This window comes from Loxodonta africana, chromosome 4 (assembly GCF_030014295.1).
Source record: "Loxodonta africana isolate mLoxAfr1 chromosome 4, mLoxAfr1.hap2, whole genome shotgun sequence".
Lineage (NCBI taxonomy): Eukaryota > Metazoa > Chordata > Mammalia > Proboscidea > Elephantidae > Loxodonta > Loxodonta africana.
In genome coordinates, this window is record NC_087345.1 from 172856953 (window position 1) to 172881707 (window position 24755).

General features: G+C 42.7%; 1 protein-coding gene across 27 annotated transcripts in view; it reads left to right on the top strand.

Moving 5' to 3' along the window:
* Positions 1 to 22818, top strand: part of SVIL (supervillin) — a 278042-nt gene extending 255224 nt beyond the window's left edge. For all 27 annotated transcript variants that reach the window (XM_064284985.1, XM_064284978.1, XM_064284980.1 and 24 more), the window contains 9 exons: positions 6587 to 6738; positions 9380 to 9485; positions 10191 to 10398; positions 12170 to 12303; positions 14433 to 14588; positions 16913 to 17056; positions 19499 to 19623; positions 22457 to 22612; positions 22707 to 22818. In XM_064284985.1, coding sequence (XP_064141055.1) covers positions 6587 to 6738; positions 9380 to 9485; positions 10191 to 10398; positions 12170 to 12303; positions 14433 to 14588; positions 16913 to 17056; positions 19499 to 19623; positions 22457 to 22612; positions 22707 to 22793 — 1268 coding nt within the window. In that variant the 3' untranslated portion in view covers positions 22794 to 22818. The remainder of the gene's footprint in view (positions 1 to 6586; positions 6739 to 9379; positions 9486 to 10190; positions 10399 to 12169; positions 12304 to 14432; positions 14589 to 16912; positions 17057 to 19498; positions 19624 to 22456; positions 22613 to 22706) is intronic.
* Positions 22819 to 24755: the final 1937 nt, after the last annotated feature.

The window sequence follows — 24755 nt, forward strand, 5'->3', positions numbered from 1 at the left end:
GAAAAGGTTAAAAAAAAAAAAAAGAGTAAAATCTCCCAAAAAAAAAAAAACCTGATCCAGATGGCTTCACTGGAGAATTCTACCAAACATTCAGAGAAGAGCTTATACCAGTACTACTCAAACTATTTCAGAACATAGAAAAGGAAGCAATACCTCCAAATTCATTCTATGAAGCCAGCATAGCTGTGACCAAAACCGGGCAAAGGCACCACAAAGAAGAAAATTATAGACCAATATCTCTCATGAATATAGATGCAAAAATTCTCAACAAAATTCTAGCCAATACAAAAGGACAAATATTGTGTAAGACCACTATTATAAGATCTTGAGAAATAGTATAAACTGAGAAGAACACATACTTTTGTGGATGCGAGGGGGCGAGGGAGGGAGGGTGGGAGAGGGTTATTTACTGATTAGTTAATAGATAAGAACTACTTTAGGTGAAGGGAAGGACAATACTCAATACAGGGAAGGTCAGCTCAACTGGACTGCACCAAAAGCAAAGAAGTTTCCGGGATAAACTGAATGCTTCAAAGGTCAGCGGAGCAAGGGCAGGGGTTTGGAGACTATGGCTTAAGGGGACTTCTAAGTCAATTGGCAAAATAATTCTATTATGAAAACATTCTGCATCCCACTTTGAAATGTGGCGTCTGGGGTCTTAAATGCTAACAAGCGGCCATCTAAGATGCATCAATTGGTCTCAACCCACCTGGATCAAAGGAGAGTGAAGAACACCAAGGTCACACGATAACTATGAGCCCAAGAGACAGAAAGGGCCACATGAACTAGAGACTTACATCATCCTGAGACCAGAAGAACTAGATGGTGCCCAGCCACAACCGATGACTGCCCTGACAGGGAGCACAACAGAGAACCCCTGAGGGAGCAGGGGAACAGTGGGATGCAGACCCCAAATTCTCATAAAAAGACCAGACTTAAAGGTCTGACTGAGACTAGAGGAATCCCAGCGGTCATGGTCCCCAAACCTTCTGTTGGCCCAGGACAGGAACCATTCCAGAAGACAACTCATCAGACATGGAAGGGACTGGACAATGGGTTGGAGAGAGATGCTGATGAAGAGTGAGCTACTTGTATCAGGTGGACACTTGAGACTGTATTGGCATCTCCTGTCTGGAGGGGAGATAGGATGGTAGAGAGGGTTAGAAACTGGCAAAATTGTCACGAAAGGAGAGACTGGAAGGAGGGAGCGGGCTGACTCATTAGGGGGAGAGTAAGTGGGAGTATGGAGTAAGGTGTATATAAGCTCATATGTGGCAGACTGACTTGATTTGTAAACGTTCACTTAAAGCTCAATAAAAATTATTAAAAAAAAATTCTAGCCAATAGAATTCAGCATTGTATCAAAAAAACAATACACCACAACCACGTAGAATTCATACCAGGTATGCAGGGATGGTTCAGCATTAGAAAATCGATCAACGTAATCTGCCACATAAATAAAAGAATCACATGATCATCTCAGTTGACACAGAAGGCATTTGACAAACTCCAACAACCATTCCTGATAAAAAAAACTCTTAATAAAATAAGTGTGGAAGGGAAATTCCTCAACATATTAAAGGGCATCCATATAACACCAACAGCCAACATCATTCTTAATGGAGAGAGGATGAAAGCATCTCCCTTGAGAACAGGAACAAGACAAGGATGCCCTTTATCACCATTCATATTTAACAGTGTGCTGGAAGTCCTAGCTAGAGCAGTAAGGCAAGAGAAAGAAATAAAGGGCATCCAAATTGGTAATAAAGAAGTAAAATGTCCCTATTTGCAGATGATATACTATACATAGAAAACCCAAAAGACACCACAAGAAAACTACTGGAACTAATAGATTCAGCCGAGCAGAAGGATACAGGATAAACATAGAAAAATCAGTCGAATTCCTATACACCAATAAAGAAAATGATGAAAAGGAGATCAGGAAAACAATACCATTTTTATTAAAAAAAAAAAAAAATTAGCCCCCCAAAAAATAAAATACTTAGGAATAAATCTAACCAGGAATGTAAAAGACCTATAAAAAGGAAACTACAAAACACTACTGCAAGAAACCAAAAGAGACCTATATAAATGGAAAAACATACCATGCTCATGGATAGGTAGACTCAACATTGTGAAAATGACAATTCTGTCCAAAGCAATTTACAAATACAATGCAACCCCAATCCAGATACCAACAACATTCTCTAAAGAGAGGGAAAAACTAATCATTAACTTTATATGGAAAGGGCATAAGCCCCAGACAAGTAAAGCACTATTGACGAAGAAGAATAAAGTAGGAGGACTCACACTCCCTGACCTCAGAACATACTATACAGCTATGGTATTCAGAACAGCTGGCACTGGTACAATGACAGATCCTTTGACCGATGGAACAGACTTGAGAACCCAGATGTAAATCCATCCACCTACGGTCACCTGCTCTTTGACAAGGGCCCAGTGTCCATTAAATGGGGAAAAGACGGTCTTTTTAACAAATGGTGCTGGCAAAACTGGATGTCTATTGGCATAAAAATGAAATAGGACCCATACCTCACACCATATACGCAAACTAATTCAAAATATACCAAAGATCTAAATATAAAGCCAAAAGCTCTATAAATCATAGAAGAAAAAAATAGGATCAATGCTAGAGGCCCTAATAAACAGCATTAACAGGATACAACCATAACTAACAACACACAAACTCCTGAATATAAGCTAGATAACTGGGATCTTCTAAAAATTAAACACTTATGCTCATCAAAAGACTTCCCCAAAACAGTAAAAAAGAGAAGCTACAGACTGAGGGAAAAAAAAGTTAGCTTTGACAAATCCGACAAAGGTCTAATCTCTAAAATCTCCAGGAAAATTCAACACCTCTACAACAAAAAGACAATCCAGTTAAAAAATGAGCAAAGGATATTAGCAGACATTTCACGAAAGAAGACATTAAAGCAGCCAACAGACACATGAGGAAATGCTCGTGATCACTAGCCACTAGAGAAATGCGAATCAAAATCACAATGACATACCATCTCACACCAGCATTACTGACAGGAATCAAAAAAAAAAAAGCAGAAAATAACAAATGTTGGAGAGGCTGCTGGGAAATTGGAACTCTTGTGCATTGTGGTAGGAATGCAAAATGATACAACCATTTTGAAAAACAATACGGCACTTCCTTAGACAGAAATACAATATGATCCCGCAATCCCACTCCTAGGAATATATCCTGGAGAAATAAGAGTCATCGCTCAAATAGACGTATGCATGCCCATGTTCATTGCAGCATTGTTCACAATGGCAAAAAGATGGAAACAACCTAGATGCCCATCAACAGATGAATAAACTATGGTACATACACAATGGAGCACTACTCAGTGTTAAAGAACAATGATGAATCTGGGAGACATGACATGGATGAATCTGGAGGGCATTACGCTGAGTGAAGTAAGTCAATCACAAAAGGACAGAAATTGTATGAGACCACTACTATATTAAAACTCACGAAAAGGTTTACACATAAAAAGGAATAATCTTTGATGGTTATGAGGGACAGGAGGAATGGGGATGGAAAAATACTAAATAGACAATAGATAAGTGGTAGCTTTGGTGAAGGGTAAGACAGTACACAATACTGGAGAAACCAGCACAACTTGTACAAGGCAAGGTCATGGAAGCTCCACAGAGACATCCAAACTCCCTGAGGGACCAAATTGCTGGGCTGAAGGCTGTGGGGACCATAGTCTTGGGGAACATCTAGCTCAATTGGCGTAACATAGCTTTTAAAGAAAATATTCTACATTCTACTTTGATGAGTAGCGTCTGGGGTCTTAAAAGCCTGTGTGTGGCCATCTAAGATACTCCACTGATCTCACCTCTTTGGGAGCAAGGGAGAATGAAGAAAACTAAACACATAAAGGAAAGATTAGTCCAAAGGACTAATGGACCACAACTAACTACCATGGCCTCCACCAGACTGAGTCCAGTACAACTAGATGGTACCCGGCTACCACCACTGACTGCTCTGACAGGGATCACAATAGAGGGTCCCGGAGAGAGCAGGAGAAAAATGTAGAACAAAATTCTAACTCACAGAAAAAGACCAGACTTACTGACCTGACAAGAGACTGGAGAAACTCCAAGAATATTGCCCCAGGACACCCTTTAAACTCAGTAATTAAGTCACTCCTGAGGTTCACCCTTCAGCCAAAGATAGGCCCATAAAACAAAACGAGACTAAAGGGGCACACCATCCCAGGGGCAAGGAGTAGAAGGCAGGAGGGGACGAGAAAGCTGGCAATAGGGAACCCAAGCTCAGGAAGGGAGAGTGTTGACATGTCATGTGGTTGTTAACCAATGTCATAAAACGATATGTGTACTAACTGCTTGATGAGAAGCTAGTTTGTTCTGTAAACCTTCATCTAAAGTACATTAAAAAAAAAGATCTCATCTTCAAAAAATAAAATAAAATTTATACATAAGACTGAATTTGGTATGTTGAGGAAATTTGTAAGGAAAATTAGTAAAAAGTCTGTCTTATGAAGCATTTTTTTAAAGAAATGAAACTCTATTTTAGGGATATGCAACTCCCTATTTTAGGTTAGAATGTAAAGGTTATTCATGCATGAATGTATAGTTACATGATGTATTTGAGTGCTTGCAAGTTTTAAGAATATATAAACTGCCCTGGTCTATTTTAAGCATATCTTTCCCCGGTAATCTAATTGATCCTCCTAATTTTCACTACTTTGAAGGATGGGATTGCTAATCAAAGACAAACTTTTGTTCCTATCTAAATTAGCAGAAATTTCAATTGAATGGCTTCCGAATTAATTAGGGGTATTTATAATCTATTCATTGTGGGTTTATATTTCATTCTGCCCACTTAAAAATATGTAAACTTGTTCAGACCAGGTCCACAGTACCTATCACTTAAAGTACTTATACCAAGTGCTTTAAGAAATTATTGTAATCATTTACGAACACTGTTTTATACAGTACTTTGCTGAATAGAGGACCAATAAATTAATAAATATAGCCTCTGACTTCTTAAAAAAAACCAAACCCAGTGCCGTCGAGTCGATTCTGACTCATAACAACCCTATAGGACAGAGTAGAACTGCCCCACAGAGTTCCCAAGGAGCGCCTGGTGGATTTGAACTGCCAACCCTTTGGTTAGCAGCCGTAGCACTTAAACACTATGCCACCAGGGTTTCCTCTGACTTCTTAAAAAAAAAAAAATTTTTTTTTCACTTAAAATAATTTTTTTTTTTCTTTCTTCTTCTTCTTCGTACCTTCAAACTTCAATATAGCTGTTATTTTGTAAATCGGATTGGGGCTGAGAAAAATTGACTTAATATGGAACCAGATAATCCAAAGTTGGCTTAAGGAGTTTTTAATGTGTGTGGGTGTTACACCCACCTCTCTTCTCCCTGTGTTGATTTCTCACTTACTGGGACCACCCAGGCATTTGAGTCAAAAATCTCTCCTGGCCCTGCACCTAGAAGGTTCTGCCTCCAGATTATTGTCATTTCAGGCCTCAGTTCAGCAGTCACCCACTTCGGAGCTATTGGCTCAAAAAGGCCCTTGGCAACCTACCCTACCATGTGTCACATCCTCACAGCACTCATCACCACCTGAAATCTTGCTTATTATTTATCTCCCCTGACTGGAATTGACACAGGGACCTCGTCTGTCTTGTTCATTGTAGCCCTAGTATGCTCGAGTCTCCAGCACACAGTAGGTACTCAGGAAATATTTTTTGAACAAATGAATGAGGGAAATCTATAGTTAAATATTTTCCTAAAGTTAGAGATTTTCAGGTCCAAAGTGCTGTCTGAAATGACCATTTGACCAATTAACTTTGCATGACTGCTGTTGAGAGCCAGCAGTTAAATCTGCTTTATGCTCTCGGTTAATGTTCGTTGAGTGGCTACGAGGTGCCAGACGGTAAGGATAAAAAACTTAATCCAGGCTACAGCCCTGGTGACAGATATTATTTAAATCCCAGATTATTTTCTGAAAGTGATATGTCAGCAATTTATCTGTTCCATTTCTGACAGAACTTGGAAATGTCTGTTTTCTTTGTTCACTAGAATCTCTTTAACAGTCTAAATTTTTTCCTTTGTGCTGGACGCTGATCCAGCTGTTGTCGTCTATATCTCTTCACTACCAGCTCATCTTCTCCCAGAGAGGGGCAGAATGTGGAAAATGAGCGTGTGTCTTTCTGAGGCCTTGGGCCTGCTCTCTGTCACCATTTTCCTGTCACACACTTGGAGTGGTCCGCAGCCTTCCTCCAAGGATGATAGGTGGCTTTCTTAGGGCGTCAAGAGGGCCCTTCAGATCACTTTTCTCCAGTTTGGAGGCTCTATGTCAGTTAGCAGGAAGAAAGGCGGTTTTCCTCCTCCTGTGGGATGACTTATATTCCTTCTGAGTGTGAATGATTTCTCCTCTGACCAAGCCCCAGAGTGTTCTCTTTGCTGCTGGTCCTCTCAGACTCTGGAGATGTAAGCTGTTGATTTGCCCTTCCTCTGGCTTGTCAGTCACTCACCTCACGCTCTACCGTTCTGTCTGTTTGCAGTGGGAAGTCGGCAGAAGGGGGAGCATCCCATGAGAGTGGCTGGCAAAGAGAAGTGTGTCTACTTCTTCTGGCAAGGCCGGCACTCGACCGTGAGCGAGAAGGGGACGTCAGCGTTAATGACTGTGGAGCTGGACGAAGAAAGGGGTGCCCAGGTGAGCCCCAAAGGAGAGCTGCTTCACTGGGACCAGGAGAAATGAGAACTTCCTCCTTGTCCTATCCAGGGAGCTGGGAGATGCCTGGCCTGGTCCCTGACAACCTGATTCTAATGAACAAAGACAACGTTATCCTAGTCCGGCTTCTCTGTGCCTCAGATCTTCTCTCTCCGCAGCTCAGCCAGGAAGGCCCACTGGTTGTAATATGATTTTAAACCATGTATCTGTAAATAGTAAATGTGCAAAACAGGAACGAGCGACAATGAGTATTTTTAAAAAGTTCCCACCTAACTAATAATTGAAAATTTTTCAGTGAAACCAGGAGATGCAATTTTCCACTTCTAAAACCGGTAGAGTTGTTAAAATAGATCTGGCATTGGCAAGCATACAGTAGGATGGGTACCCTTGTATGCGTGCATCTGTCTGTTGGGAAGTGTAACTTGGTACAGCCATTCTAAGAAGCAATTTTGGCTCAAGGACCTTAAAATGCTTATGAACTTTGATTAGCTATTCCACTTCCACAAGTCAATTCTAAGGAAATATCCAAGATTAATGTAAAAATTGAGTATTTTTATTGTCTCTATTCCTGACAGCAGCCCAGGTGATTTCTCTAGAACATAAATCAGATCAAATTACTCCTTTGCTCATTGTCACACTTGGATACAATCTCAACAGTCTTCCATTGTTCTGCCAAGACCTTTGTGGGCCGTCGTGCACACCTCTCCAGTCCCCTCCCATGCCACTCCAGCCTTGCCAGCCTCTTACTGTTGCTCAGATGCACTTCTTTCCTCCCACCTCAGGGCCTTTGCACTTCCTATTTTCCTTTCCCAGTCTGGATCCACAAATAACTCTCAACTTAATATGGTGGAGGTTTCTGTTCAAAGGCCATCTGGTCTCTCTCTTACATTCAAATCTCTCCCCATCTGCCTGTCATTCCGTCACTTTAAAATGCTTTGTTTTGTTTTCATGTAACTTACCACTATCTAAAGCTATATAATTATTTCATTTACTTATTTGTTATCTATCTTCCCCCCACAAGCATGAAAGGGACCTGTGTGTCTTGGTCTTATCTACCATTACAACCCCAGTGCCTGCATAATGCCTGGGAGGCACTACTGCCCAAATCTAGTGTTTTGTAAACATTTCTTTGTTTACATTGTAAACATTTCTATGCCTATGGTCCCACCCTTTGATGCCAGTAATTAACTACTGACTCTGGGGTTTTGGAAAACGTGACACCATAGGCAAAGATTTTTACTGTCTTGGATGAACGAGGGAAGAGAGCAGAGGAATTTTCTCCAGAAATAAATGAATGGTCAGGAAGCCTTCCTGAGTTCCAAGAAGAGGACCAAGACCCAATCATCTTTCCCTAAAAAATGCAGGTTGCCCCCGACTTGCGATGCATTCAGTTATGACAAACCACATTTCACAATCACACGTTGGTGTGTGTGTGTGTGTGTACTGCGTACAGCGTTGCAGCATGTACTTTGCTGATGTTATCATTCTCAGATGTCCATGTGCAGATGTCCAGCGTTATGACTTACCGTTCAAAACACTGCCGTATAGCAGGCTATGAAAACTAAAAAAAGAGGAGGATAGGTATCCCATTTACGTCAGAACTGACTTAAGACGGTCATCAGAATAGAACCAGACCAGGTCTACCTGTAATTAAATGCGTATTTTTTGCCATTGACTATAGTTTTAAAAGAGTTTTTTAGCAACAGTTACATTTTAACTTATTTCTAATTGTGGATGGTTTCAACTGCCTTTTTTCTCTTTTTCTTCTGGTAAAAGCCATGTTATCTCTTCGGAGCACCATGTGACTATGGTTTAATCATGGCTTCAATGTCATCCTTTGAGTTTTGAGCCTTTTAATTGCTGCAGGTTGAACACTTAACTTTTTAATCAATCCAACAGATGGAAAATCATTTTAGACATATAAAATGCTGACACAAAACGCCACTTGATTATGCAAAACAGGGCCTGAGGTTGACAAGTTAACTCATGGAGAGAAACACTTCCTACCTTTTAGAGCTCCCAGCCTGCCAGACTCAATAAACAATGTCTTGCCAAAGTGAGAGTGAGTCGAGTCAACCCTAACGTTATTTATGGCACAGCTAACGCTTGATCCGAAGAAAGTGCTTTAACAGGCAAAGAAGAGGCTGTGTTTGAAAGGCACATCACTCTATAAGTAGATTATTGGAATGATTGCAAAAAAATATATTTTCCCCCCCATAATTGCCAAGTCAGTGAATAGCCATTCTCATTGCTGAGAAGTCTACTTTGTTAAAAATCTGTTTAAATCAACTATGGTATATCCATACCATGGAATACCATTAAAATATCAAAATCAGTGCTTTAAAAGAATATTCTGTGACATAGGAAAACATAAATGAAGAAAACCAGGGTATAAAGCAACATAAAACAACAAATCTTATTTTTGTTTAGAAAAAATATATACCTGAGAAGTACTTTGAAGGGACGGCTAGAGTTACCCTATGGTTATCTTTGCATGAATTGGATTACCACAGGCATTTGTTTGTACTTCTTGATAGCTTTCAAACTTTCTATAATTGGCATGGATTATTTTTATGATTTTGAAAAACCAGTGTTATTTTTTTCACTGTGTTTAAATTTCCAGGTCCAGGTTCTTCAGGGAAAGGAGCCCCCCTGTTTTCTGCAGTGTTTCCAGGGAGGAATGGTGGTGCACTCAGGGAGACGGGAAGAAGAAGAAGAAAATGTGCAAAGTAAATCAATTTTACTGTTGGAATTAAGTTTTTTTCTTTTTCTCCTGGAAGGTATTTTTATAGGCAAGAGATTGAAAATAAGTCTCTCTTCATATAGCTGTGGCTTTTCCACTGAAAGCCACCCAACGTTTGCCTTATAAATCAGCTTTATGAGGACTGAATAACCCCCGTGGAGTTTACTTCAGGATCTAATTTTGCACGAATGAGGCTGGAAAATTACTTCATGTTTGACTGATTCCTCACAGTTGCTCTGCCCATTCTTTTTAGAAGAAAAAAAAAACGAGCGATCTTCTATTATAAATCATAGGATTGTTGTCGGCCAGCATCTAACTAAAAAATGTTACCTTTAAAGCCTTTAAAACAAATGCCTGTTATATCATTTAACAAGGTATTTTATACATTTCATAAAAACAGTTTTTCTGCACTGCCAGCTTTTGGCAACCTGCTTCTAACTCCGAAAGGATTTGCCTTCTGGAACGGCAGTTAGGCTGGCTGCTGTTGATGCTCAGCACAACTTTGTGCACGGCACAGCCTCCGTCAGGGCTCTGCGTTCCATTCCACCAGGCTCTGGGTTCCGTTCCACCAGTCCCTTTGCATCGTGGAGTGCAGTGTGTGTTGGTGGTGGGTGGCAGTGGTCTAGAATGGCAGCCTTGCCTGTCAAAAAAAACGGACACCCTAACTCCGTACCACTGGTGCCCCCTGCAGGTGAGTGGAGGCTGTACTGCGTGCGAGGAGAAGTCCCCATCGAAGGAAATTTGCTGGAAGTTGCATGTCATTGTAGTAGCCTGAGGTCCAGGACGTCCATGGTTGTTCTCAATGTAAATAAAGCCCTCATTTACCTGTGGCACGGATGCAAAGCACAAGCCCACACAAAGGAGGTTGGAAGAACTGCAGCAAATAAAATAAAGGAACAGTGAGTATTGTATATCTGTAGCAGACTCACCTGCCACAGGGCCTTCCCTGCGGGGCACATGGTGAACAAATTTCAGGAGGCCTCACTGAGCTTCTTTTATCATCCTCCCTGGTGACTGGTATCTCCTCCACTCTCCCCCCGAAAGAATGATGTTTGAAGATTGAACGTTTAGCTTTGCAAAACACAAGCAGGTTAAGGCCGAAAGGATTTCCAAGTTCCCAGTGGAAGCTTACAGCAAATGTCGTCAGAGACCTCTGACATTCTTAAGAGATACAACATTCATATCAGCCAAAGCCTTCAAATTTGAGGGTATCCCCCACTTTTTGAGGATCTGCCTGCCGAAAGAGAAAACCTAAGAGGTGCATGGAGGGTGAGGGGAATGACTCCAGCAAGTACCTCGTCTTCTTTCTTTATAAGCATGGCTCCACTTGTCAGCTGTAAGCCTGGGATCCTTTAACATTTAAAGAGAGCAAACTCCATGTATCTTTTAGGGATTCAGAGTTATAGTTTTGTCAGAACAGTGGAATGTTAAGAAGCATTTAGTTAAAGAAGGATTTATGAAACCACCGACTGGGTCAAACTGTAAGACGTACCTCTTCTAGAGAACAGCTGTATCTCTCTGTTCTGAAGGCGGCCACCTGACAGTGAGTTACTGTAATCTCTGGGCAGCTCTCCCACACAGCACCCCAGCTGTTGGGGACTCCAGGCAGGTGGCTCCTCTCTCCAGCAGGCACCCACAGCTGCCTACCTAGAAAGATAAAAGGTCAGTGTGATGTGGCATTAAGTGAGGAATCAGGAAAGAAGTAAAACTAAAATTTGGAGATAAAGCCAAGGGTAAGTATAGTACTCCAGATGTCCACTAATGTTCTCACTACCTCTCTAGACGTGAGCTGCAAATGTGGCTCTGTACATCCATGTAGAATGGGAAATAAAATGTTTAAGAAATCCCACCGTCAACTGTTGTTCGGGAGATGCTCAGCATATTCTCATACCAAGACCTGGAAGGACCTCGGTGACATCCTCACAGTAAAAATGAAGTCTTCTAGAAGCACAGCACACTATCAATATACGATTTGGTAAAGGCTGTTCTCTGGGAGTATCTGGGCACACGGCACTCTGACAACTGTAAGCCCAGCACTGTATGGCCAGGACTGAGAGGAGAAGGGAGACAGCTGGTCTTCCGCCAGGCAGGCAGATTTGAGCAAGATGTTTCATTTTCAAACATTCTTTGAGGGGGAGAGTGAGAGAGACAACTTGTCGCTGGGGGGAAATGGTAGATGAAGCTCAGCGAGGCCTCCAGAGGTGCCAGGGATTTTTCACATGAAGCCCGGAGAAAAAACAAAACAAGCAAGAAACCATTTGCTTATTCATTCACCAAATGTTTTTCAGGCACCTACTTTGTGCCAAGCAGAGTTAAGCACTAGAGATGCCAGTGAGCAAGTCCAAGTCTGACCTTTTGGAGCTTACCCCTAGCAGGAGAGGACAAGAAGCATTAGATATGGACCAGTATATGTGAAAATGTATATTATTTTCATTACATATTCTATATAACTGTAGATTCCTCCCTAAGGGCAAATCCAGTTACCACACCCCGCCCCCACCCTACACACACTCTCATAAACTGCACAGCATTTTTTCCTCCATTAGTAAGAGTTGCTTTTTTTAGAGAGTAGAAGACAGATGGTGAACTGATGCGTAGATTGAGTCTTGAAGAATTTTGTACTATGACAGTTGCCAGACTTATAGAAAACGACCTGAGTTTCTCCTACAGGTGCCCCCTGGAGGCAGGACTGCACAGCAGCAGCAAAGTGACAATACACGAGTGTGAGGAGGGGTCGGAGCCGCTGGGATTCTGGGACGCTTTAGGAAGGAGAGACAGAAAAGCCTACGACTGCATGCTACAAGGTAATACTCCGTATCCTTTAATCATGTTTTTTTAAGCCCACTCGCTGATTTATCCAGTAAGTATTTATTGAGCATGTTAGTCTTTATGTACAGGACACAATGAATGAGTGTGAAGTTAGAATGTAAGAGGTTGGAGAGGCTGGTGAAGAGGTAGGAAGGAGGGACTGTCACCAACTCACTTAAGAAGTTGAGTAATAAAGGAAGGAAAATACAGTCACTGGAGTGGCATCAGGTGAAGAGGAGGACTTTTAAGCGCCATACATTTTTTATGTTACCTATGTTTGTACTGGAAACCCTGGTGGTGCAGTGGTTAAGAGCTTCAGTTGCTAACCAAAAGGTCAACAGTTCAAATCCACCAGGCACTCCTTGGAAACCCTATGGGGCAGTTCTACTATGTCTTCTAGGGTCGCTATGAGTCAGAATCAACTCAGTGACAATGGGTTTGGGTTTTTTTTTTTTTTGGTTTTTTATGTTTGTACTATTTTGGATGGATCAGAAGGCTGTGGTTGAAAAGAGGAATTGAACTGTAGTGATGGGATGATTAGAGGAAGCAAGTCCATGAGGGTAGGGATGAAGGGCACCAGGGGAAGTTAGCCTTGGGGAGAGGGCCTTTGTTCTTGATTGAACATCTGCTACATGCCCAGCTTTACACTCAGTGCTGTGAACTGGCCCCGTGACAGTCTCCTTTGTCAGCTAGAGGTGGGAAATGCAGATGACACCTGGATGGATGGGGAGTAGAGCAGTCCCTGGAGGACACATGCCTGTGTAGGAGAGCACTGGCTGCCCTCCTGCACTCTGCTTTTATTTATTTATTTCTCTTGTTAATATTATATTTGGAGCCCTGGTGGCACGGTAGTTAAGAGCTAGGCTGCTAACCGAAAGGTCGGCAATTTGAATCCACCAGCTGTTCCTTGGAAACCCCGTGGGACAGTTCTACACTCTAGGGTCAGTATGAGTCGGAGTCAACACAATGGCACACAACAGTATTATAAGTCAATCAAGGCCTTCCCCACTCCCAACATAAGTAAATACTGTTTTTCTTCAGATTTTTTATTTCATGCTTTATAGTAATTCTTCAATTTATCTGGAACTTGGTTTGATCAGTATCTTGTCCAGTTTTCTCTCCCAAGGGGTTAGTTTAATGTGGGCACGAAGGTGACAGGTTCCCCCTTGGTGACTGCACTCACAAAGCCTCAATGTTGTTGTTAGGTGCCATTGAGTCAACTGACTCATAGCAACCCCATGCGAGAGAGTAGAACGCCCCATAGTGTTTTCTTCGCTGTAATCTTTACAGAAGGGGATCTCTAGGTCTTTCTCCTGCAGAGCCTCTGGGTGGGTTCGAATTGCCAACCTTTCAGTTAGCAGCCAAGCACTTAACCATTGTGCCTTCAGGGCTCCTTCACAAAGCTTAGGGGAAAGGTACTGCCTGCCAAGGTCATAGAGACTCAGCCTGCCTGAGATGTCAATTATGTTTTTGTCTTAATAGCAACCACAGGAGAAGTAGCCATCCTTGGATGTTGGGATAGGAAGCAGGGGAGGGAAGCAGACCTTTGGTCCCATTTCCAGAGCCCTTTAAAGTCATCAACCTGATTTGAAAAGATGATGACCACTGTTAGAGTAAATAAAAACCCATTGCTATGGAATTGATTCTGACTCATAGCGACCCTATAAGACAGAGTAGAACTGCCCCATAGAGTTTCCAAGGAGCACCTGGTGGATTTGAACTGGTGATCTTTTGGTTAGCAGCCATACCTCTTAACCACTATGCCACCAGGGTTTCCTTTAGACAGAGTAGATGTTCCAGTTCACTAAAGTGAACTTGAGTGTGTACATATGGCCTTTCCTATCTTAAAATACAGATTAACGTAAGAAAAGCTAAGGTGTTGTTAGAGTACCTTATATATATTAACTCATTTGATTTTTATGTAGTCAAAGAATAAGTCTCTTCCCTTTTGAGTATTTCTTTTACTACTATGATTAAAAAGGACTTCTCCACTTCCAAGCTCAGATAACTCTTACTGATTTTCCTAATTCTTTGTCTGTTTTATATTTTACGTTAGTTCTTCAATCATCTGGAATTTACTTTGATGTAGATTTTGTCTTTCACTTTGTTCTCTTTTCTTTTCAAGATCCTGGAAATTTTAACTTCACGCCCCGCCTATTCATCCTCAGCAGTTCTTCTGGAGATTTCTTAGCCACAGAATTCATGTATCCTGCCCGAGACCCCTCTGTGGTCAATTCTATGCCCTTCCTACAAGAAGATCTGTACAGCGCACCACAGCCAGGTGAGGCCTGTGGGAGGGGTGACTTGTGCTGAATGGAAGGTACACCTTCCAGGAAGCCTTTTTATTTTACTTTAGCACTTAATAAGCATTTCCTATGTGTCAGGTACTCTGCCAAACTACTTTCTTATATTGTCTCATGTAATCCTTATACCTATACCAAAAGGAAGGTGATATCATCCACATATTACAGTAGAAGAAACTGAGGCTCAGTTACTTACCTTGCCCCAGTTTCTCAGTTAAGTAAGACTAGGTTGAGCATAACAATGTCAGACCTGGCATCTGTTTTATTCTCCCAGCCTTTCCCTCAGTCTTGTTACTTCATGGTCCCAGTTGACTGCCACTGCTTCAGCCATCATATTTACGTTCCAGACAGAAAGAAGGGGAAGGGGGCAAGGCATATGATAGCCATGTCTCTCCCTTTTATCAGATAGAGAAAAATCTTCCCCAGAACCCCCTAGCCAATATCTGCTTACACCTCAATGGCTAGAACTCTGTCACATGGCCACCCAGGCTGCAAAGGAGCCTGGGAAAGCAAGCAGTTAGCTTTTCCAACCTCTAATGGAAGTGGCAAAGGAGAAGGGAGTTGAGAATATCTGCTGAGTTAGCCAAAGAACAATGTCCGCCATACCAAGGCAATACAGCAGAGCCAAGACTCCAGCCCATGTCTTCTGATTGCAAGGTTAGAACTGGTTCCACCAGACCATTTTCTCAAGACAGAAATCTCTGTGTTCTGATTCTGGTTGGGACCGTCATAAGAAGCTGGGCTATACAGACCTTCTCCCCCCTCCCCCGCCCCCCCAACAAGTGTGAGACTATCTGTCCTGCTCTCGTGGTTTGTTCACTTTTATATCACAGGAACCTGGAGCTGTAGCCAGAAACTTCCCCTTATGCCAACAGCCCAGGTCCCCAGCTTCAAAGCTTGCCTAGTACAGATCTTGTACTGAGGGGAATATTTGCAAGTACCTTAAAAAGAGAGAAGGCTACCACCCCTCATCGCCCAGTGGCTCAGGGTGGATTGTTAGTTGTCACTGGGCTTTGAAAGCATGTCATTTTCACAGACTCTTGAAAGGTATGCTAAGAAAGGACTCATGGAAAAACAGTCGGGCTGATGGTTTAAAGAGAAAAAATGAGGATGACAAGGCAGAACAGCCCATTTCTGTCTAGAAAGAATCGTGGACTTGAATCATCTGCTCAGCACCCATAACAAGGGTCGTGACCAAGCATGACCTATAGGTCCAGCATGGTGCACTCTCCAGTTTTAATACGCTCTTCGGGGGTAAACCATGCTAACAACTCCTCATGCCAACAAGCACACGTGTTACCTCGTTCCACTCGAGTCACAGCCCTAGCCATCTCCAGAAGGGTCGGGCAGGCCTGTGGGTGAGCTGGGGCAAAGGAAAAAGAAACTGCAGGAGAGGTGTGGAAAGGGGAAGAAAGAGGCCCACATCATTGCTGCCACACCGTCAGAGAGGCTGAAATCTCCTAAAACTGGCCAAAAAGCCAGTGTAAATCTTTTTATCACTTATTCACTATTTTTAGAAGTATCTCTAAAAAGTAAGATCCATAGTGTCTTAGTTTGCTAGGGCTACCATAACGTAACACCACAAATGGGTGGCTCTGAAGAACTGAATTGTCTCAGATCTGGGCCTTGGCTCTAGAGGGGGTCCTTCCCAGTCGGTAGCCCCAGGAGTTCCTTGGGATCCCTTGGCTTGTAGATGGCTCCTCACAGGGTCTCTTCCCTCTGTGCATGTGTCTGTCTATTCTGCTCTTTCTAGAAGACACCGCTCAGAAGGGATTATGTTTAGGTCCCAATGTCCTCATTAACATAACCAAAGAAACCCCCTATTTCCAAACAGGAAATACATATTTATAGGTACGAGGATTAGGACTTCATCACAGCTTTGGGGGGGACACAATTCAATCCATAAAACATAGGAAATTCATAGCTTTTTACTATATCGTGCACCTGAAATTTGCATTATTTTAAATACAATGAAGATGCAAGTAATTAATTTCTTATCTGAATTTTTACGGTTTCATTGATTATTTTCATATCACTGAGTATGACACAATACATTCTCTTCCTGAAACGCTCTTTAGTAATAAAAGAAAAGCCTTTCTCTACCTACAAGCTCTTTCTGGCTTAACTTTCAAAAGGCCTAGTTGTCATGAGGGCCTTCAATTTGCCCATTTGCCTTTGAATTTAACTACCAAAGGGATTTCCCGTCCTGCCGCCTTGGTCAGAAGGAAGGAATAGAGTAGGGAGTGCCTGCACCTGCCATGTAGGAGCTGCTGACCGTCTGGTTCTGTCTTCACCCCCTCAGCACTGTTCCTTGTGGACAATCATCATGAGGTGTACCTCTGGCAAGGCTGGTGGCCCATTGAGAATAAGATCACCGGATCCGCCCGCATTCGCTGGGCCTCAGACCGGAAAAGCGCCATGGAGACGGTGCTCCAGTACTGCAAAGGTGAGGCCCTTCTGTAAGGGTGGAGCTGCTGAGCCAGCAGGTGGACTGGAAGTGGCCCAGGGGCATGCTACAACACAGAGGGGCCCAAAAGTGGGCCAGGGGCATGCTACAACACAGACGGGCCCAGAAGTGGGCCAGGGGCATGCTGGGACACAGAGTGGACCGGAAGTGGGCCGGGGGCATGCTGGGACACAGAGTGGACCGGAAGTGGGCCGGGGGCATGCTGGGACACAGTGGGCCAGAAGTGGGCTGGGGCATGCTGGGATCCCAGATGAACGGGAAGTGGTCTGGGGGCATGCTGGGACCCCAGATGAATGGGAAGTGGACTAGGAGCATGCTAGGACCCCAAATGAACCAGAAGGTGGCTGGGTACATTCTAGGACCCCAAATGGGCCAGAAGTGGGTTGGGGACATGCTAGGACCCCAAATGGACTGAAAGCGGGCTGGGAGCAAGCTGAGAGCCAGACCCTGCATGGATGTAGCAGCAAGAAGTGGGCTGGGGGCAAACTGGAGAGCCAGGACCCTGCGTGGATGCAGCAGCCAGGCAAGGTGGCACCCTATGTGGACCAGAAATGGGCTGGGGTGAGTGGAGAGCCAGGACCCAGTACCCGGCATGGACTCAGCAGCAGGAAGTAGGCTGGAGGCAAGCAGCAAGCCAGGACCCCTCCAGGCAAACCCCAAGCATACTGTGCCTGCCAGGCTTCCATCCAGAGGCTAAAGCTCCAGGATGGTTTCCTGCAGACTTGGTCCGAATCCCAGACCATTCCTTTCCTAGGCCGCTTCCCTTCCTGAGAGCGTCAGCCAGCATTAATAATGCTGGCAGACAGTGAGGAAACAAATGCTTTCCCTTTAACTTTTTGAGGCTTATTAATTTTGAGATTAGTGGATTCTTGGCTGCCAGCATGAATGAGAATTGGTTTTTCTCTTTTATATTGTGAGGCCATCTCACTCGTTACCCTCAAGGTTAAAGGCTGTATCACAGCTTGCCCTGAACTGATTAAAACCCTTTTGCTCTCAGGATTAATCGTGCTGGGAGACAAGTACCTTTATGCAGGTACACTGTTGGAGGAATACACACTCCCCAAAGCTGGTTGAAAAGCCCACGTGAATCTCTTCCCTTCTCTAAAAGGGAAAATCCGTAATAAGTTTCCAGCTTTTTGCTATACCATCCACTTGAAATTTGCAGTCTTTTTGATAAAATGAAGATACCCACTGCTAACGAGTCAATTCTGACTCATGGTGACCCTATAGGACAGAGTAGACCTGTCCCATAGGGTTTCGAAGGAGCAGCTGGTGGATTCAAACTGCCAACCTTTTAGCTGACAGCCCTAGCTCACTGGAGCTCTTAACCACTGTGCCACCAGGGCTCCAAAATTAAAATGCCAGTCATTAGTTTCTTATCTGAATTTTATGAAGGCTTCGTTCATTAGTTTAACGTCACTGAGTATGTACAATAGATTCTCTTCTTGAAAAGCTCTTTAGTAATAAATAACTTTCATTAAACTTTCGCGGAACGTTTATGGTAAAGTGGACTTATAAAATGCCATCCCTACGCTGTCTGATTTGTATTGAACTCATCCTGCAGTTAGGAAACCAGAGGGATGCTTCCACAGGGGAATGCAGGAGGAGAAAACATTGCACCCAAAAGCCACACCAAAAGGCTGACCCCCTCAGGGGTCCAGTAGCATTTTGTTAGGTTCAGACAGTATAGAGTCAGGTTGATTAAGTGTCCCTGTCCCTAGTCGATCATGCTTGGCTGCTAACCAAAAGACTGGAGGTTTGAGTTGACCCAGAGTCGCCTAGGAAGAAGGGCCTGGTGATTTACTTCTGAAAAATTAACGATTGAAAACCATGATGATGTAATGGTTAAGCACTCGGCTGCTAACCAACAGGTCAGCAGTTGAAACCCACCAGCCACTCTGCAAGGGGGAAAGAAGATCTGTTCCCATAAAGATCACAGCCTATAAAACCCTAGGGGACTGTTTTACTCTGTCCTATCGGGTGGCTATGAGTTGGAATCAACAAAGCAACAGCGAGGAGCACAGTTCATACACGTGGAGTAGCCTGAGTTGAAATTGGCTTGACAACAACTGGCTTTTTATTATAGTCATATGTTTAAAATTAGTATTTTATATAAAAATCACCCATGTTTTATTATAAATTACTCATACATAATTTAAGCACCTAGTCAAGAGTTCCAAACAATAACAAAAAGATCTAAAGGGAAATCAGAAAAAGACAAGGTCTTTGGGCCCACGTGGTGGTTAAGCAGTTCGGCTACTAACCAGAAGGTCGGCAGTTTGAATCCACCAGCTGCTCCTTGGAAACCGTATGGGGGCAGTTCTGCTCTGTCCTATAGGGTCGCTATGAGTCAGAATCAACTCTACGGCAACAGGTATTTTTTAGGGGGTCTACTCACCTTTGCATTCTGTCTAAATACAGGAAAAAACATCAAGAAGCCGCCCCCCAAGTCGTACCTTATCCACGCTGGTCTAGAACCCCTGACGTTCACCAATATGTTTCCCAGCTGGGAGCACAGAGAGGACATTGCTGAAATCACAGAGATGGTGAGCAGCCTTTCCTGTCCTCTCCGGCTTGAGTCGTGGAGGCTTGGCTTTACGTTGGGGAGAAGTAACCAATGGCACTTTCAAAGTGAGAAAAAAAATTTTTTTTTTTTTTCTTTTACAACACGTTAACAAGTCTACCTAGAATTAGCTTAGGAAGAGGAAAAGCCTAAGGGGAAATCAGGTGAACTATCTTGGTAATTTTCTACATAAGGTGCTCAAATTAAAAAATTTAAAAGCAAAGGTAAGTTTAAGGACTTTGAAGAAGATGCATAAATAGACACTAGAATGTCTACATTCTGTTAACTAAAAACATGTCACTTGATGTTACTTGCTTCTCAAGGCCCTTGTAAGGCTCAAAAAAATCCTCATCTTTCCGACATTAATTTTATGCAGAGGAGACAAAATAAACATGTGATGAATTAATGAGGAAATGTATTGTGAATCACTCATGATAAGATATTGCTCAATATTTTATTCATCGTGTATTTTATGAGACCACCTGGTATTACCACATGAGGCATTTATCATAACGTTTACTTACCAAAGTAGGTGATTAACCGGAATGTCATATTTCCCAGCCATATAGGAGGAGGAAGCGTGCTCTAGCCACGTAGGACTCCTTCATGTATGAGTTAACAGTACTCACAACAGCAATGCCAGGAGTGTGTGTTTGCTTGTTTGTCTCTTGGTTTGTTGGTTTGGTGGGGGGTAGGTTTATTTGGTTCGGATTTTGTGGGGGGAGAAAATGTGATGAGTGTATCTTAAAGGAGGTCTTTAATAATTTTAGATTTATAAAAAAGAAAGTTCAAGGCTTCATAACAATGAGCAGAGCCTGTGGAACCGTGCAGACAGTGCTGCTCATCCTAGTACGTTGCCCTTCAGCCAAATGGTTGTGGTCCACATGGGGAAGGGGCCAACTGCAGGCCTGATCTCTGACACCGTCATAACATTGTGGCTCTGGTCACGATAAATTTGTGATCAACAAAACCTACATGCTGTCGGGGTTGCAAACATTGTCAATGCCACATTAACAGTCTAAGTTCAAGGGCATAACTGGCCATCATTTGTCTGTATTCCCTGAAGATAACTTGGGGTCTGGAAGGAGCACTGGTGGTGCAGTAGTTAAGCACTCGGCTGCTAACCGAAAGGTTAGCAGTTCAAACCTACCAGCCTTTCCATGGGAGAAAGATGTGGCAGTCAGCTCCGTAAAGATTACAGCCTTGGGAACCCTATAGGGCAGTGTCTCTCTGTCTTATAGGGACATTATGAGTCAGAATCGACTTGACCGCTAAGGGTTTGGGTTTTCTTTGGAGTGGGCTCTATACTGTCTGGTGCAGGCTGTGAGGGCTTCCAGCCAGAGAGCAGCCTGGCACTCTGCTCCAGCCAGTCATCATCATAATGAACATTCCCTGCGTGCTCACTCTGTGCCAGGCACTGCTTCAGGCATTTTATGTTTATTTTCTCATTTAATTTTACAACAGTCTTTTAAGATTTGTCTTATTAGTATCCCCATTTTACCAGTGAAGGAACTTAGGTACAGAAACATAAAATGCCCTGCCCAAAGTCTCAGTAATGGTGAGCCAGCGCTCAGATGCAGGCGCTCTCTCTCCAGAGCTGACCCGCTGTACCTTTGGTCTGTACCATATGTTGTTGAACTTGTAACAACTACAAGCCATTCATTCCCTCACCTACCCACCTACCCACCCAAATTTAACACAGAAAGATGATTACCCAGAATAACCTATTCTAGATTAAATGTGCAGAAAGGTTTAAAAAAAAATCTTGATTCAGCCGCAGAATACTGTTATATTGCTAGCTACCATCAAGTCAGCCTCAACTCGTGGTAATCCCATACACAACAGAACAAAAGGCTATCTGGTCCTGAGCCATCGCCATGATTGGTTGCTGATCAGACCGTTGTAATCCATAGGGTTTTCATCAAGACTTTCTTCCAAATTGCCAAGACTTTCTTCCTAGTCCATCTTAGTCTGGACACTCCACTGAAACCTGGGCAGCAGCAGAGCGACACGCAAGCCTCCAGTGATGTATGGGCGGTGGCCACACATGAGGTTCTTTAGCCGGAAATCAAACCTGAGTCTCCTACATGGAAAACAAAAATTCCACCGCTGTCCACCATGGGATTTCTTATAAGGTTGATTATTTTTAAATATTTTAGAACAAATTCCATTATTTGGATATTTCAGTATTTAACTTCGAATTAAATATTCTTATGTTATAATGGACACTTGTGACAGTCTCTAAGCTTTTTTTTCTGAGGCAGCCTAGAACAGGAGTTATTTTAATCTTGCCAGTGGCAGAAGAAAACATTTAGAAAATGGGAAACGTGCAAGGTTTTGGACAACTCATTTCAGTTTCAAGGACTTTGTTTCCTTCTTGGAGAAATGAAGATCTTAGTCCTTGCCCCTCTAGGCTGAGATGTGAATTGGACAGAGTTATATATTCACGTTTGTATTTCAGTGGTAGAATTCTCACCTTCCATGCAGGAGACCTGAGTTCAATTCCTGGCCAGTGCACCTCATGGGCAGCCACCACCCAGTGAGTGTTGCTGTGGTGCTGAACAGACTAAGGTGGACCAGGAAGAAAGGCTTGGTGATCTACTTCTGAAAATCAGCCAGTGAAAACCGTATGGATCACAACAGTCTGCAACCCGTGATGGAATGGTGCAGGCAGTGTTTCATTATACTGTGCGTAGTGCGGCCATGAGGTGGGGCCAACTCCACAGCAGCTGACAACAATATATATTCCCAAACACCTGATAAGACATATTCACATGTAGGACATGGCGTTCTCTCTGCTCCCTCCTCCTCTCCAGGATACGGAAGTTTCTAACCAGATCACCCTTGTGGAAGATGTGTTAGCCAAGCTGTGTAAGACCATTTATCCACTGGCCGACCTCCTAGCCAGGCCACTCCCTGAGGGAGTCGATCCTCTAAAGCTTGAAATTTACCTGACCGATGAAGACTTTGAGGTAAGTGTTTCTTCAGGTGGGATAGCAGTTAAACAACAGGCTTAGTCCAGGGGTCCTTCTACTCACCCACTGGCATTTTCTCCCAATTCCTCAGTTTGCACTAGACATGACACGGGATGAGTATAACTCGCTGCCCTCCTGGAAGCAGGTGAACCTGAAGAAAGCTAAAGGGCTGTTCTGAGCGCTGGCGCGTCGTCGGGAGAGCGCGCTGGAGGAATCTCTGTCGTCGCTTTCAGGACCCTCGGACCAGGAAATCGGAGAGTTTTTTGGACTGGTATTTCTGAAAAGAAAGCAAAACAAAACGGTTTTAACCCGAGTTTTGAAAAACTGAAGTGATCATACTGCTTGTCCTGGAGTTGTGTATTTTGTAAATGTTTAAGAGAACACGTTGGAAACTTTCTTTCCCCGGTTCAGCAGGTAATGTTAATAAAAATATCTTTTCTGTGCCCTTAAGCGGCGGTTCCTCAGCAACCTCTGCCACACTGCTGTGCTCTCGCTTCAACTAGCCGCTGCCTTTTCCCTTGTTTTTTTTTTTTTTTTTTTGGAAGCAGTTCTCTTTATAAAGTGTTATTTTGATAGTTTGTGGATTCTAAAATATATATATATTTATATAAACACCAGTATAAATCAAGTATGTATTTAACAAAGCGATATGTATTCATTCACTTTGAAGTTTTTTTTTTTTTTTTGGTGTCAAAATAATATTGAAAGGTAGATGGAGTTGCTTTTGTTGAATTAGCTCAGCCACCAGTATGTATCTTTATACACATTTGGAAACGTTTCCTTCAGCATTAAGTGTGACTTGTTCTGAGTACTGCTTCCGGTGCTAAAATGAACAAAGAATTTGTACTTAATGACATAGATTCTTAAGAATCTATGTGAATCAACCTTTCTACCTTAATATTAACCCCAAAATGTATAGTGCCTTGTTTTTATGTACAGTTTATATACAGAGAAGTTTGGTCTGCATTTTTGATGATGGCTTGGAACATTATCTACAGTTTTACTCTAAAATAATAGAAATAAAAACATCTCGATTTCTAATACCTGTTGTAAACATTAAACATGTCTTTTGTGTTCTAGGACTCCAAAATAAAGCTTCGGAATAAACACAACAATTAATTGATTGGTTCACATTGAATTCCAAGCATGTTCTTTTCTGAAAAATATTTTTTTGTAAAGGTTAATGGAGAACCAGCATTGCCCCATTAAATATTAACAGCTGTAATTTTGGATTTAGTTTAGGAAAAGATTTTATACAAGATGACAAGATAATAAGATTAAATAGATATTGGATGATCAAGTTAGTTCCAAGTCCTATATTGAAGACTTACTGTCTTCAGTTACCTAGTGCTGCTGTTAAAAGAAAAAAGAAAAAATACCACAAGTGGGTGGGGTTAAAGAGCAGAAATTAATTTTCTCACAGTTTTGGAGGCGAAGAGTCCAAATCAGGACCTCGCCCACATTGATTCCTTCCGTATGCCTCTCTTGTCGTTTCTGGTGTCTGCCAGCAATCTTTGGCATTCTGTGGAGTTCCCTCCCCACTCTGGGTGTATCTCTGTTTCTATTCTGCCCCTTTTATAACTCAAAAATGATTAGGTTTAGGAACTGCCATATTCTGGTGTGACCTCATTAACATAAGAAAACCCCTTATTTTCAAACAGGGTGCTCTTTACAGGTACTAACCGAGAGGTTAGGATTTCAGTATATATTTTGGGGGGACACAGTTCAGTCCATACACTTACTTTTGCAGATTATCATTCAACAAAAGCGCTTTGCCCTGTAACTATTCTATCAACCCAAAAACCAAACTTGATGCTGTCAAGTTGGCTCCGACTTATAGCCACCCTATAGGTCAGAGTAGAACTGCCCTATAGTTTCCAAGGAGCAGCTGGTGGATTCGAACTGCCAACTTTTTGGTTAGCAGGCAGCTATCATATATACCTCTCAGTGCCCTTTTTTTTTTAATTGAACATACAAGGCATTTTGTTATGAGGTACCATTGAGTCAATTTTGAATCATAGTAACCCCATGTGACAGAGTTGAACTGCCCTATAGAGTTCTCTTGGCTATAATCTTTATGGAAGCAGATCACAAAGTTTTTCTCCCATGGAGCTGCTGGGTGGGTTCGAATGGCCAACCT